Here is a 14,368-nt window from a genome sequence, read left to right on the forward strand (position 1 = left end):
GGCTGACTAAATACTTTTTTGCCCCACTGTATATCTATATATATATATCACTGTTTTTTTTCTCCTTGGTGCAATTTTCACAACTCTTACATGTTGACCACACCGCTCGCCTTGCAGAATACATGTACACATACATGTCCTCAATCATTGTACCCACACTGCTCGCGCACGCCAATGAGCGTCCGCATTAGCCGGGCGCTAAAATGTAACTTGGCTCTATTTGTGACGCTCATATAATGTCCAAAAAAAGAAGAAGCCTGAAGGAGGAGAGATCACTAGAAACTTGGTTTACCCTTTTATCTGTGGATTAATTGTCAGAGTAGAGGACCCAACGTTTATATCCCAGAGTAAATTAGCTAGCGACAGCTAGCTAGCTAAATTGCCATAAATGTTTAACGCTTTTTGACCTGTCCCCAAATTAATATAATTGGTTCAGAGTTTGTTTTTGACATTTCAACCTGAAAGTCCTGATCGCGTCTGGTGTGGGGGGACCAAATCACTCTGCTCGCGTGCAACCTGAAAGTCCTGATCTCGTCTGGTGTGGGGGGACCAAATCACTCTGTTCGCGTGCAACCTGAAAGTCCTGATCTCGTCTGGTGTGGGGGGACCAAATCACTCTGCTCGCGTGCAACCTGAACGTCCTGATCTCGTCTGGTGTGGGAGGACCAAATCACAATGCTCGCTTCTAGGCAGAGTTGCAAAGAAAAGCCATATCTCAGACTGGCCTATAAAAATAAATTATTAAGATGGGCAAAAGAAAACAGACACTGTACAGAGGAACTCTGCCTAGAAGGCCAGCATCCCGGAGTCGCCTCTTCACTGTTGATGTTGAGACTGGACAGAGGAACTCTGCCTAGAAGGCCAGCATCCCGGAGTCGCCTCTTCACTGTTGACGTTGAGACTGGACAGAGGAACTCTACCTAGAAGAACAGCATCCCGGAGTCGCCTCTTCACTGTTGATGTTGAGACAGGACAGAGGAACTCTGCCTAGAAGGCCAGCATCCCGGAGTCGCCTCTTCACTGTTGATGTTGAGACAGGACAGAGGAACTCTGCCTAGAAGAACAGCATCCCGGAGTCGCCTCTTCACTGTTGACGTTGAGACTGGACAGAGGAACTCTGCCTAGAAGAACAGCATCCCGGAGTCACCTCTTCAGTGTTGACGTTGAGACTGGACAGAGGAACTCTGCCTAGAAGGCCAGCATCCCGGAGTCGCCTCTTCACTGTTGACGCTGAGACAGGACAGAGGAATTCTGACTAGAAGGCCAGCATCACGGAGTCGCCTCTTCACTGTTTCTTTAAACACTCAACCTTAAGTATTTCACTGTTAGTCTACCCCTGTCATTTATAAAGCATGTGACAAATAACATTTGATTTGAACTCTGGTGTTTCTAGTGCCGTGTTCTTACCAACTGAGCCACGTACAGGACCAGTACAACACATAAGTACAATACAATAAAATACAAAACACCATTACAATAGAGATGGATGATGTATGATTGTGTCATGAAATGTGGTTAAAAGTCATGGAGAAGTCTTGGAAAATGTGTATGAAGCCGTAACAATGATTAATCAGAGGTCTCTACAGCATAATGCATCATTTGTGTATTTGGGTGAACAGAGTCTAATGGACCTGTTGACAGAGAAGTGCCGGATTCTCGCAGTGACGTTTGAGGATTTTACATGTTGCGGCAAAGTTGTTTCCGCGGATCACAAGAAGCCAAATGGACACAAACTAAATTAAATTCTAAAAGGCTTTGAAAATTAAAAAGCTTGTGGCTCGGGTTGACATTTCACATTTTCACGTCGTCTAAATAATAGCCTTTACATGTGGTTAAGTCATGGAGAAGTCATGGAGAAGTCATGGAGAAGTCATGGGGAAGTCATGGAGAAGTCATGGGGAAGTCATGGAGAAGTCATGGAGAAGTCATGGAGAAGTCATGGAGAAGTCATGGAGAAGTCATGGAGAATGGAGAAGTCATGGAGAAGTCATGGAGAAGTCATGGGGAAGTCATGGAGAAGTCATGGAGAAGTCATGGAGAAGTCATGGAGAAGTCATGGGGAAGTCATGGAGAAGTCATGGAGAAGTCATGGAGAAGTCATGGGGAAAAAGTGAATGAACCCTTTACAGTGAATAATCAGAGGTCTCTTTAGCGTAACGCCATTTGTAAATGTCTGTGAATTTAGTCAAGTGGAAAAAAGCAGCTGATGCACTTCTTTCATCCCAAGTCAAGCAGTGAACACACCTGTGTTTCAAGTTGCAACATATTCCTTTTAACACTCAACTTCCTCTTCCCCTTTGGTTAACCTGAATAAATAACATAAATAAATAAGCTACAGTTGTTTTGTTGTTTTTTTCTCCCTTGGTTCTATTTCACAAGTCTGTGGGGAATTTAAAAACCTTTTAGTACAAACCTCCAAACTAGTAACACGAGGATCTTAATTTGATCAAATCAAATTGCTAAGAACTTAAAGTGTATTTGAGTTTTAAAAAGGCTTCTAAAGTTTGTAATTTTCACTTTTAAAGGTCAAACTTGATTTGCCCTCACACATCTTTTTTATCAACCCCTACAAAAATACACATGGATTATAATCCACATAAATCACATTTCCTGTTGCTGCAGGATTATTTTGCTGCTGTAGAAAAGTGGCTCAAATTAAGATCCTACATCTGATCGCAGCCGGTCTAGCATGTATTATGGTATGACCCCGGTGCAGACAATGTTGAAGAAACAAAAGTTTATTCCTCAAACAAGTGCAAATGACAGGTAAGGTACAGGACAGCAGGTGGGCTCAGGGTCTGGGTCAAGGTCAGGGTCAGGATAGGCAGAACGGTCAGGGTCAGGGTCAGGATAGTCAGGGTCAGGGTCAGGATAGGCAGAACGGTCAGGGTCAGGATAGGCAGAACGGTCAGGGTCAGGATAGGCAGAACGGTCAGGGTCAGGATAGTCAGGGTCAGGGTCAGGATAGGCAAAACGGTCAGGGTCAGGATAGGCAGAATGGTCAGGGTCAGGATAGGCAGAACGGTCAGGGTCAGGGTCAGGGTAGGCAGAACGGTCAGGGTCAGGGTCAGGATAGGCAGAACGGTCAGGGTCAGGATAGGCAGGGTCAGGGTCAGATAGGTCAGGGTCAGGGTCAGGGTAGGCAGAGGCAGAACGGTCAGGGTCAGGGTCAGGGTCAGGGTCAGGGTCAGGGTCAGGATAGGCAGAACGGTCAGGGTCAGGGTCAGGGTAGGCAGAACGGTCAGGGTCAGGGTCAGGGTCAGGATAGGCAGAACGGTCAGGGTCAGGGTCAGGGTAGGCAGAACGGTCAGGGTCAGGGTCAGGGTAGGCAGAACGGTCAGGGTCAGGGTCAGGGTAGGCAGAACGGTCAGGGTCAGGGTCATGGTAGGCAGAACGGTCAGGGTAGGCAGGGTCAGGGTCAGGGTCAGGGTAGGCAGAACGGTCAGAACTGTGAAACTAGAAAACTGGAGCAAGGAACTGGCGGGAGCAGGGAAACAAAACACTGGCAGGTTCTACGAACAAAACAAACTGGCAACATACAGAGAACACAGGTATAAATACCCAGGGGATAATGGGGATGATGGATGCCACCTGGAGGGGGGTGGAGACAATCACAGGTGAAGGACAGGTGAAACAGATCAGGGCGTGACACAGTCTTACATTCAAAACCTTTCATTGTGTCATTTTGTTCGTAGACATCTTGCACCACACAACTATTTTATCTAAAATATGTTTACTGTGAAATATAATAATCACCAAAATACAAGTCTGCCAACAGAGTGCACATGTTCTGTCTGCCCTCCACCATCACCTTAGAGGGCAGCCTGCCAGCAGAGTGCTCATGTTCTGTCTGCCCTCCACCATCACCTTAGAGGGCAGCCTGCCAGCAGAGTGCTCATGTTCTGTCTGCCCTCCACCATCACCTTAGAGGTCAGCCTGCCAGCAGAGTGCTCATGTTCTGTCTGCCCTCCACCATCACCTTAGAGGGCAGCCTGCCAGCAGAGTGCTCATGTTCTGTCTGCCCTCCACCATCACCTTAGAGGGCAGCCTGCCAGCAGAGTGCTCATGTTCTGTCTGCCCTCCACCATCACCTTAGAGGGCAGCCTGCCAGCAGAGTGCTCATGTTCTGTCTGCCCTCCACCATCACCTTAGAGGGCAGCCTGCCAGCAGAGTGCTCATGTTCTGTCTGCCCTCCACCATCACCTTAGAGGGCAGCCTGCCAGCAGAGTGCTCATGTTCTGTCTGCCCTCCACCATCACCTTAGAGGGCAGCCTGCCAGCAGAGTGCTCATGTTCTGTCTGCCCTCCACCATCACCTTAGAGGTCAGCCTGCCAGCAGAGTGCTCATGTTCTGTCTGCCCTCCACCATCACCTTAGAGGTCAGCCTGCCAGCAGAGTGCTCATGTTCTGTCTGCCCTCCACCATCACCTTAGAGGTCAGCCTGCCAGCAGAGTGCTCATGTTCTGTCTGCCCTCCACCATCACCTTAGAGGGCAGCCTGCCAGCAGAGTGCTCATGTTCTGTCTGCCCTCCACCATCACCTTAGAGGTCAGCCTGCCAGCAGAGTGCTCATGTTCTGTCTGCCCTCCACCATCACCTTAGAGGTCAGCCTGCCAGCAGAGTGCTCATGTTCTGTCTGCCCTCCACCATCACCTTAGAGGGCAGCCTGCCAGCAGAGTGCTCATGTTCTGTCTGCCCTCCACCATCACCTTAGAGGGCAGCCTGCCAGCAGAGTGCTCATGTTCTGTCTGCCCTCCACCATCACCTTAGAGGGCAGCCTGCCAGCAGAGTGCTCATGTTCTGTCTGCCCTCCACCATCACCTTAGAGGGCAGCCTGCCAGCAGAGTGCTCATGTTCTGTCTGCCCTCCACCATCACCTTAGAGGGCAGCCTGCCAGCAGAGTGCTCATGTTCTGTCTGCCCTCCACCATCACCTTAGAGGGCAGCCTGCCAGCAGAGTGCTCATGTTCTGTCTGCCCTCCACCATCACCTTAGAGGGCAGCCTGCCAGCAGAGTGCTCATGTTCTGTCTGCCCTCCACCATCACCTTAGAGGTCAGCCTGCCAGCAGAGTGCTCATGTTCTGTCTGCCCTCCACCATCACCTTAGAGGTCAGCCTGCCAGCAGAGTGCTCATGTTCTGTCTGCCCTCCACCATCACCTTAGAGGGCAGCCTGCCAGCAGAGTGCTCATGTTCTGTCTGCCCTCCACCATCACCTTAGAGGGCAGCCTGCCAGCAGAGTGCTCATGTTCTGTCTGCCCTCCACCATCACCTTAGAGGTCAGCCTGCCAGCAGAGTGCTCATGTTCTGTCTGCCCTCCACCATCACCTTAGAGGTCAGCCTGCCAGCAGAGTGCTCATGTTCTGTCTGCCCTCCACCATCACCTTAGAGGTCAGCCTGCCAGCAGAGTGCTCATGATCTGTCTGCCCTCCACCATCACCTTAGAGGGCAGCCTGCCAGCAGAGTGCTCATGTTCTGTCTGCCCTCCACCATCACCTTAGAGGTCAGCCTGCCAGCAGAGTGCTCATGTTCTGTCTGCCCTCCACCATCACCTTAGAGGGCAGCCTGCCAGCAGAGTGCTCATGTACTGTCTGCCCTCCACCATCACCTTAGAGGGCAGCCTGCCAGCAGAGTGCTCATGTTCTGGAAGGGTAAAGGATCATCTGCTCTGCTCCTGCCTGATTAATAATTTCTCCGGTACTTAAAATAGTTACCAGAAATGACCTAGTAATACAATGTATATATTATAAAGTGCTGCTTATGAGGGTATAGAATACTTTGAATCCTTTTAGAAACAGGACTGCACTTGAGTTGTTTGCTAGCAACTTAGCAGCACTTTGCTTATCTTTTGCCTAATGGCTTCACGCACGCACGCACGCACGCACGCACGCACGCACGCACGCACGCACACACACACACACACACACACACACACACACACACACACACACACACACACCTCTATAAGAGGAAGTATGAGACAAGGTCTCCCGTTGCAGTGAAAAATGAGATGAAGGTGTGGCCTTCCAGCAGGTAGAGACCAGGCACCATGGTTACCTAGAAGGATTTACATGTTCCCCACGACAATAGTGGAGAGCTGTAGAGACAATACCATTGTTACAACACAGTAGGAAGCTATAGAGACGGACAGCTTGGGTACTAGTGGAATGGAATAAACTAAACCCCTCAAACTACTTCCTGGGAAACATGTTTTCTTGTGTCTTGACGTCCCACTGGTTAACATGTAAAGCAAACACACCTCAGACATAGACTATTCTGAGAAGTGCTGAGAGAATACATGATCAATCTGAAAAGAGTGTGCCAGTATCATTAAAACAGATCTTTATATACAGTACCAGGCAACAGTACCAGGAAACAGTACCAGGCAACAGTACCAGGCAACATTACCAGGCAACAGTACCAGGCAACATTACCAGGAAACAGTACCAGGCAACAGTACCAGGAAACAGTACCAGGCAACAGTACCAGGCAACATTACCAGGAAACAGTACCAGGCAACAGTACCAGGCAACATTACCAGGAAACAGTACCAGGCAACAGTACCAGGAAACAGTACCAGGCAACAGTACCAGGCAACATTACCAGGAAACAGTACCAGGCAACAGTACCAGGCAACAGTACCAGGCAACAGTACCAGGCAACAGTACCAGGAAACAGTACCAGGCAACAGTACCAGGAAACAGTACCAGGCAACAGTACCAGGCAACAGTACCAGGAAACAGTACCAGGAAACAGTACCAGGCAACAGTACCAGGAAACAGTACCAGGCAACAGTACCAGGCAACAGTACCAGGAAACAGTACCAGGCAACAGTACCAGGCAACAGTACCAGGCAACATTACCAGGAAACAGTACCAGGCAACAGTACCAGGAAACAGTACCAGGAAACAGTACCAGGAAACAGTACCAGTCAACAGTACCAGGCAACAGTACCAGGCAACAGTACCAGGCAACAGTACCAGGCAACAGTACCAGGCAACAGTACCAGGCAACAGTACCAGGCAACAGTACCAGGCAACAGTACCAGGCAACAGCACCAGGCAACAGCACCAGGCAACAGTACCAGGCAACAGTACCAGGCAACAGCACCAGGCAACAGCACCAGGCAACAGCACCAGTCAACAGCACCAGTCAACAGCACCAGGCAACAGTACCAGGCAACAGTACCAGGCAACAGTTACCAGGCAACAGTACCAGGCAACAGTACCAGGCAACAGTTACCAGGCAACAGTTACCAGGCAACAGTTACCAGGCAACAGTTACCAGGCAACAGTTACCAGGCAACAGTACCAGGCAACAGTTACCAGGCAACAGTTACCAGGCAACAGCACCAGGCAACAGTACCAGGCAACAGTTACCAGGCAACAGCACCAGGCAACAGTACCAGGCAACAGTACCAGGCAACAGTACCAGGCAACAGTTACCAGGCAACAGTTACCAGGCAACAGTACCAGGCAACAGTACCAGGCAACAGTACCAGGCAACAGTACCAGTCAACAGTACCAGTCAACAGTACCAGGCAACAGTACCAGTCAACAGTACCAGGCAACAGTACCAGGCAACAGTACCAGGCAACAGCACCAGGCAACAGTACCAGTCAACAGTACCAGTCAACAGTACCAGGCAACAGTACCAGTCAACAGTACCAGGCAACAGTACCAGGCAACAGTACCAGGCAACAGTTACCAGGCAACAGTTACCAGGCAACAGTTTGGACACACATACTCATTCAATGTTTTTTTCTTTATTTTTACTATTTTCTACATTGTAGAATAATAGTGAAGACATCAAAACTATGAAATAACACATATTGAATTCTGTAGTAACCAAAAAAGTGTGAAACAAATCAAAATGTATTTTAGATTCTTCAAAGTAGCCACCCTTTGCCTTGATGACAGCTCTGCACACTCTTGGCATTCTCTCAACCAGCTTCAGGAGGTAGTCACCTGGAATGCATTTCAATTAACAGGTGTGCCTTGTTACAAGTTAATTTGTGGAATTTCTTTCCTTCTTAATGCGTTTAAGCCAATCAGTTGTGTTGTGACAAGGTAGGTGTGGTCTATAGAAGATAGCCCTACTTGGTAAAAGACCAAGGGTGTCGGGTGCCTTGTCCTCTATATAGGGAGTAGGGTGCCTTGTCCTCTATTAGGGAGTAGAGAGCCTTGTCCTCTATAGGGAGTAGGGAGCTAGTTAAACCACACCCTAACTAGTTGCACATTCACTTTACCCCAGGGAACGGTTTTACTTATCATTTAGTTGCAGGAGAGTTAACAAACTGGAAATACTGGCGGAGCAGAAGCAACCTTTGGCCACGGCTGCCTTCTGCCATTACATGTAGTTGTTGTATGATACAACATTAATTGACTGAGGTTTGGACGACCTTACACCTTCGTACCTGTCTGCATGAGTATGAAACAACAAGAGTTGACCGAAGAGGGATTACTGAAACCTTCCTACCTGCCTGGCAGCCATCCCCAGCTAGATAGATCTCCAACATGGTGGAAGATGGCACTAAGAAAGGAGGAAGGAGGTACGTGTATTTTCATGTTTCATCCCATCTGTTTGTTTTTACTATAGTTTGACGTATTCAAAGTAACAAAACAGTCATAGTGAAGGAATTCTATAGAACGTCACTGTCATACTGAAGGAATTCTATAGAACGTCACTGTCATAGTGAAGGAATTCTATAGAACGTCACTGTCATACTGAAGGAATTCTATAGTGAAGGAATTCTATAGAACGTCACTGTCATAGTGAAGGAATTCTATAGAACGTCACTGTCATACTGAAGGAATTCTATAGAACGTCACTGTCATAGTGAAGGAATTCTATAGAACGTCACTGTACGCACGGAACGCAGGTGTTTTCACAGTAACTTAAGTTCACATGTAGGAGGATGCTTGGTTCTCAATGCTCAGCTCAGGTATTTTAACGTCCAACGAACCATCAGTCCAGGAGTCAAAATGCAACGTTGCTGTACAATTGAGTCCCACTGAGACCAATATCCTCTTTTACAAGGAACTTCTACAAATCACATATTATTATGTTTTTTGATAAGAATCAAAGGAGAAGAAGGATGTTAGAATTGTGAACATTATAATTTAAAATACATCCCTGTTCTAGAAATAAATACAAGATAAATGTTACAATGTGAAATCACTATATAGCTGCATGGACATTTTCATACCAACATTTATAAACCAGCCTAGACTGCACTATAGCACCCTATTCCCTATATAGTGCACTACTTTTGACCAGAGTCCTACGGCACCCTATTCCCTATATAGTGCACTACTTTTGACCAGAGTCCTACGGCACCCTATTCCCTATATAGTGCACTACTTTTGACCAGAGTCCTACGGCACCCTATTCCCTATATAGTGCACTACTTGAGTCCTACGTGTCACGATCTTGGTAAAAATGGTCGGACCACATAATTTATTAAAGACGTGAGACTTGGAATAAAAACAAAAAACAATAAAGATTTATTTAACCAGGTAGGCAAGTTGAGAACAAGTTCTCATTTACAACTGCGACCTGGCCAAGATAAAGCAAAGCAGTGCGACACAAAGAACAACAGAGTTACACATGGAATAAACAAACATACAGTCAATAATACAGTATAAACAAGTCTATATACAATGTGAGCAAAGTAGGTGAGAAGGGAGGTAAAGGCAAAAAAGGCCATGGTGGCAAAGTAAATACAATATAGCATGTAAAACACTGGAATGGTAGTTTTGCAATGGAAGAATGTGCAAAGTAGAAATAAAAATAATGGGGTGCAAAGGAGCAAAATAAATAAATAAATTAAATACAGTTGGGAAAGAGGTAGTTGTTTGGGCTAAATTATAGGTGGGCTATGTACAGGTGCAGTAATCTGTAAGATGCTCTGACAGCTGGTGCTTAAAGCTAGTGAGGGAGATAAGTGTTTCCAGTTTCAGAGATTTTTGTAGTTCGTTCCAGTCATTGGCAGCAGAGAACTGGAAGGAGAGGCGGCCAAAGAAAGAATTGGTTTTGGGGGTGACTAGAGAGATATACCTGCTGGAGCGTGTGCTACAGGTGGGAGATGCTATGGTGACCAGCGAGCTGAGATAAGGGGGGACTTTACCTAGCAGGGTCTTGTAGATGACATGGAGCCAGTGGGATTGGCGACGAGTATGAAGCGAGGGCCAGCCAACGAGAGCGTACAGGTCGCAATGGTGGGTAGTATATGGGGCTTTGGTGACAAAACAGATTGCACTGTGATAGACTGCATCCAATTTGTTGAGTAGGGTATTGGAGGCTATTTTGTAAATGACATCGCCAAAGTCGAGGATTGGTAGGATGGTCAGTTTTACAAGGGTATGTTTGGCAGCATGAGTGAAGGATGCTTTGTTGCGAAATAGGAAGCCAATTCTAGATTTAACTTTGGATTGGAGATATGTATGTATGTAGATATGCCACTAATATAATGTATACACTATGAATATGTAGATATGTCATTAATATAATGTATACACAGTATGAATATGTAGATACGCCACTAATATAATGTATACACAGTATGAATATGTAGATACGCCACTAATATAATGCATACACAGTATGAATATGTAGATATGTCATTAATATAATGTATACACAGTATGTCATTAATATAATGCATTGTCACGAACCGGCTCAAAGCCCGTAACAAAGGGGAGACAACGTGGAGATAACAAAATATATATTTATTAAATAAAGTAAACTAAGTACAATATACAATAGGGTGTGTAATCAGTAGTGTAAGTGAGTGTTTTGCATGAATGTGATAATGCAGGGTGTTGAAAGATGCCAAAGTAAACAACCAAAAAAACACCAAGATACACAACTAAATCTATAAAGGTGTTTCTGCATGGAGAGAGTCTCCTCCATGAATGGGGAAGTGGTGTATTTATCCTGGGAGACACCGGGCCCAGGTGTTTCTGCATGGAGAGAGTCTCCATGAATGGGGAAGTGGTGTATTTATCCTGGGAGACACCGGGCCCAGGTGTGTCTGCATGGAGAGAGTCTCCTCCATGAATGGGGAAGTGGTGTATTTATCATGAATGGGGAAGTGGTGTATTTATCCTGGGACACCGGGCCCAGGTGTGTCTGAGACATGAATGGGGAAGTGGTGTATTTATCCTGGGAGGGCCCAGGTGTGTCTGCATGGAGAGAGTCTCCTCCATGAATGGGGAAGTGGTGTATTTATCCTGGGAGACACCGGGCCCAGGTGTGTCTGCATGGAGAGAGTCTCCTCCATGAATGGGGAAGTGGTGTATTTATCCTGGGAGACACCGGGCCCAGGTGTGTCTGCATGGAGAGAGTCTCCTCCATGAATGGGGAAGTGGTGTATTTATCCTGGGAGACACCGGGCCCAGGTGTGTCTGCATGGAGAGAGTCTCCTCCATGAATGGGGAAGTGGTGTATTTATCCTGGGAGACACCGGGCCCAGGTGTGTCTGCATGGAGAGAGTCTCCTCCATGAATGGGGAAGTGGTGTATTTATCCTGGGAGACACCGGGCCCAGGTGTGTCTGCATGGAGAGAGTCTCCCTCCATGAATGGGGAAGTGTCTGTCCATTTATCCTGGGAGACACCAGGGTGTCCCAGGTGTGTCTGCATGGAGAGAGTCTCCTCCATGAATGGGAATGGGGAAGTGGTGTATTTATCCTGGGAGACACCGGACCCAGGTGTGTCTGCATCTCCTCCATGAGTGGTGTATTTATCCTGGGAGACACCGGGCCCAGGTGTGAATGGAGAGAGTCTCCTCCATGAATGGGGAAGTGGTGTATTTATCCTGGGAGACACCGGACCCATTTATCCTGGGAGACACCGGGCCCAGGTGTGTCTGCATGGAGAGAGTCTGCTCCATGAATGGGGAAGTGGTGTATTTATCCTGGGAGACACCGGGCCCAGGTGTGTCTGCATGGAGAGAGTCTCCTCCATGAATGGGGAAGTGGTGTATTTATCCTGGGAGACACCGGACCCAGGTGTGTCTGCATGGAGAGAGTGTCCTCCATGAATGGGGAAGTGGTGTATTTATCCTGGGACACACCTGGCCCAGGTGTTTCCCATGTAGCTGACGACCCTCCCAACTCCGCCCACCGGCATCCTAATAAGGAAAACAAGAGCAAAGAGAGAATACGGCAGACAGAGTGGGAGGCCTAGGAACAGTGGGTTAACTGCCTGTTCAGGGGCAGAACGACAGATTTTGTACCTTGTCAGCTCAGGGATTTGAACTTGCAACTTTTCAGTTACTAGTCCAATGCTCTAACCACTAGGCTACCCTGCCGCTCCAATGCATATACTGTATTATTGCCCTGCTATGTTGAGGCAGCAAAGCACACAGACATTTCACTGAACCTTTAAACCTGTTGGAAACTGAACGTGACAAATAAAATGTGATCTCTCCCCTCTCCTCCCTCCCCTCCTCCTCTCCTCTCCTCTCCTCTCCTCTCCTCTCCTCTCCTCTCCTCTCCTCTCCTCTCCTCCTCCCTCCTCTCCCCTCCTCTCCCCTCCCTCTCCTCTCCTCTCCTCTCCTCTCCTCTCCTCTCCTCTCCTCTCCTCTCCTCTCCCTCCTCTCCTCTCCTCTCCTCTCCTCCTCCCTCTCCTCTCCTCCCCTCTCCTCCTCTCCCTCCTCCCTCCTCTCCTCTCCTCTCCTCCTCTCCTCTCCTCCCAGTAAAGAGATGGCTGAAGGCAGGAGATACTGCCGCTGGTCCCGTTTCCATTGGTGTTTCTTCGTCCTGCTCCTCATAGCAACGTTCTTCTTCTACTTCAGCGATCGGTCAGTAGAGTGGGTCCCTTCACTAGACAGTGCGTCAGAATGGTGGGCGGAATTGCGTGGCGGTTCAGTCAGCAGATCTGGTTCTACCAACTCCAGTAGCGAAGCAGTTTCTCTCAACTCCACTGGTTTTACCATAGACGCTCACGAAACTGCGTCTGCCAATTCAACAGATCGTCAGACTTCACGTATCCACTCTACTCAACAGGCCATCGAACTCAACACAACACATCATGAAACTAGTTCCATCACCTCTGCACTGACCATCATCACTAATCTGATCACAGAGGTCAAGGCCGTTCTGGCCACTCCTCCTCCGTATGTGTCCCCAGGACCGTACCATGTAGAATACCCATCAGAGTACATCTTCATCCTGGATGAGCCAGAGAAATGCCGGGAGAAGAACCCCTTCCTGGTTCTGATGGTGCCAGTGGCGCCCTATAACAGGGAGGCTCGTGAGGCCGTCCGCAGGACTTGGGGCAGTGAGAGGCAGGTACTGGGCAGAGAGGTTCGTCTGTTCTTCCTGCTGGGACTGTCCAGTGGAGAGGAGACAGAGCAGCTCCAGGAGAAGGTGCTGCAGGAGAGCAAAGAGCACCAGGATCTGCTGCAGAGCAACTTCATAGACAGCTACAAAAACCTGACCATCAAGACCATGGTGATGATGGAGTGGCTGAGCTCTCGCTGCCCCAGCGCCTCCTACGCCATGAAGATCGACTCAGACATGTTCCTCAACGTGAACACCTTGGTCAACATGCTGCTTCACGCTCCAACGCAGAACTACCAGACTGGACTAGTGGCCCAATGGGGAGCCGTTCTAAGAGACCATAACTCCAAATGGTACCTTCCAATGGAGGTGTTTCCTGAACCAGTATATCCACCTTATGCTCTGGGCCTGGGCTATGTCTTCACCTTAGACCTCCCCAGGAAGCTGGTGGAGGCGTCCAGGCATGTTAAAGCCGTCTACATAGAGGATGTGTATCTGGGACTGTGTATGAGACACCTGGGCATCCGGCCTACTGACCCCCCCAATGGAAACCTCTTCCAGGTTTCCCCTGTGGCTTATGACCGCTGCACCTACTCACAGCTGATAGCCACCACCACACACAGTATCACTCACCAGGTCAACGCATGGACAGACCTACACAAACCTGGTCCTCCCTGCTGATCTCATACAGTAACAGACTGACTGATGTACCAATCACTTCCTCGTTGTTTGTTCATACACTAACTAACTAACAAACCAAAAACAAAGAACGTGACGAGGGAATGGGGAAAGGATATACAACATTTCTGGAGAGATCTGAAAATATCTGTGCAGCAACTCTCCCCGTCCAACCTGACAGAGCTTGAGAGGCTCTGCAGAGAAGAATGGGAGAAACTCCTCAAATACAGGTGTGCCAAGCTTGTAGCGTCATACCCAAGATTCAAGGCTGTAATCGCTGCCAAAGGCGCTTCAACAAAGTACTGAGTAAAGGGTCTGAATAGTTATGTAATATTTCAGTTTTTATTTTTCATTAAAAAAATTAATCCTGTTTTTGCCTTGTCATTATGGGGTATTTTGTGTAGATTG

The 14,368-nt window shown here is 48.0% G+C and overlaps 1 protein-coding gene across 1 annotated transcript; it reads left to right on the forward strand.

Annotated features, from left to right (window-relative positions):
* Positions 1 to 8,005: 8,005 nt before the first annotated feature.
* LOC127929344 (beta-1,3-galactosyltransferase 2-like) lies at positions 8,006 to 14,330 on the forward strand. Its single transcript, XM_052517315.1, has 2 exons — positions 8,006 to 8,546; positions 12,697 to 14,330. The coding sequence occupies exons 1-2, from the start codon at positions 8,512 to 8,514 to the stop codon at positions 13,961 to 13,963; spliced, it is 1,302 nt and encodes a 433-aa protein (XP_052373275.1). The 5' UTR covers positions 8,006 to 8,511; the 3' UTR covers positions 13,964 to 14,330.
* The last annotated feature ends 38 nt before the right edge of the window (positions 14,331 to 14,368 follow it).

The sequence above is a fragment of the Oncorhynchus keta genome, unplaced genomic scaffold (assembly GCF_023373465.1).
Source record: "Oncorhynchus keta strain PuntledgeMale-10-30-2019 unplaced genomic scaffold, Oket_V2 Un_scaffold_6615_pilon_pilon, whole genome shotgun sequence".
NCBI lineage: Eukaryota > Metazoa > Chordata > Actinopteri > Salmoniformes > Salmonidae > Oncorhynchus > Oncorhynchus keta.

Excerpts from the sequence above, each read along its gene's own strand:
- LOC127929344 (XM_052517315.1), top strand. The coding sequence starts at position 8,512 with ATGGTGGAAGATGGCACTAAGAAAGGAGGAAGGAG. Across the intron at positions 8,547-12,696 it reads ACTAAGAAAGGAGGAAGGAG|TAAAGAGATGGCTGAAGGCA; the intron begins GTACGTGTATTT and ends CTCTCCTCCCAG.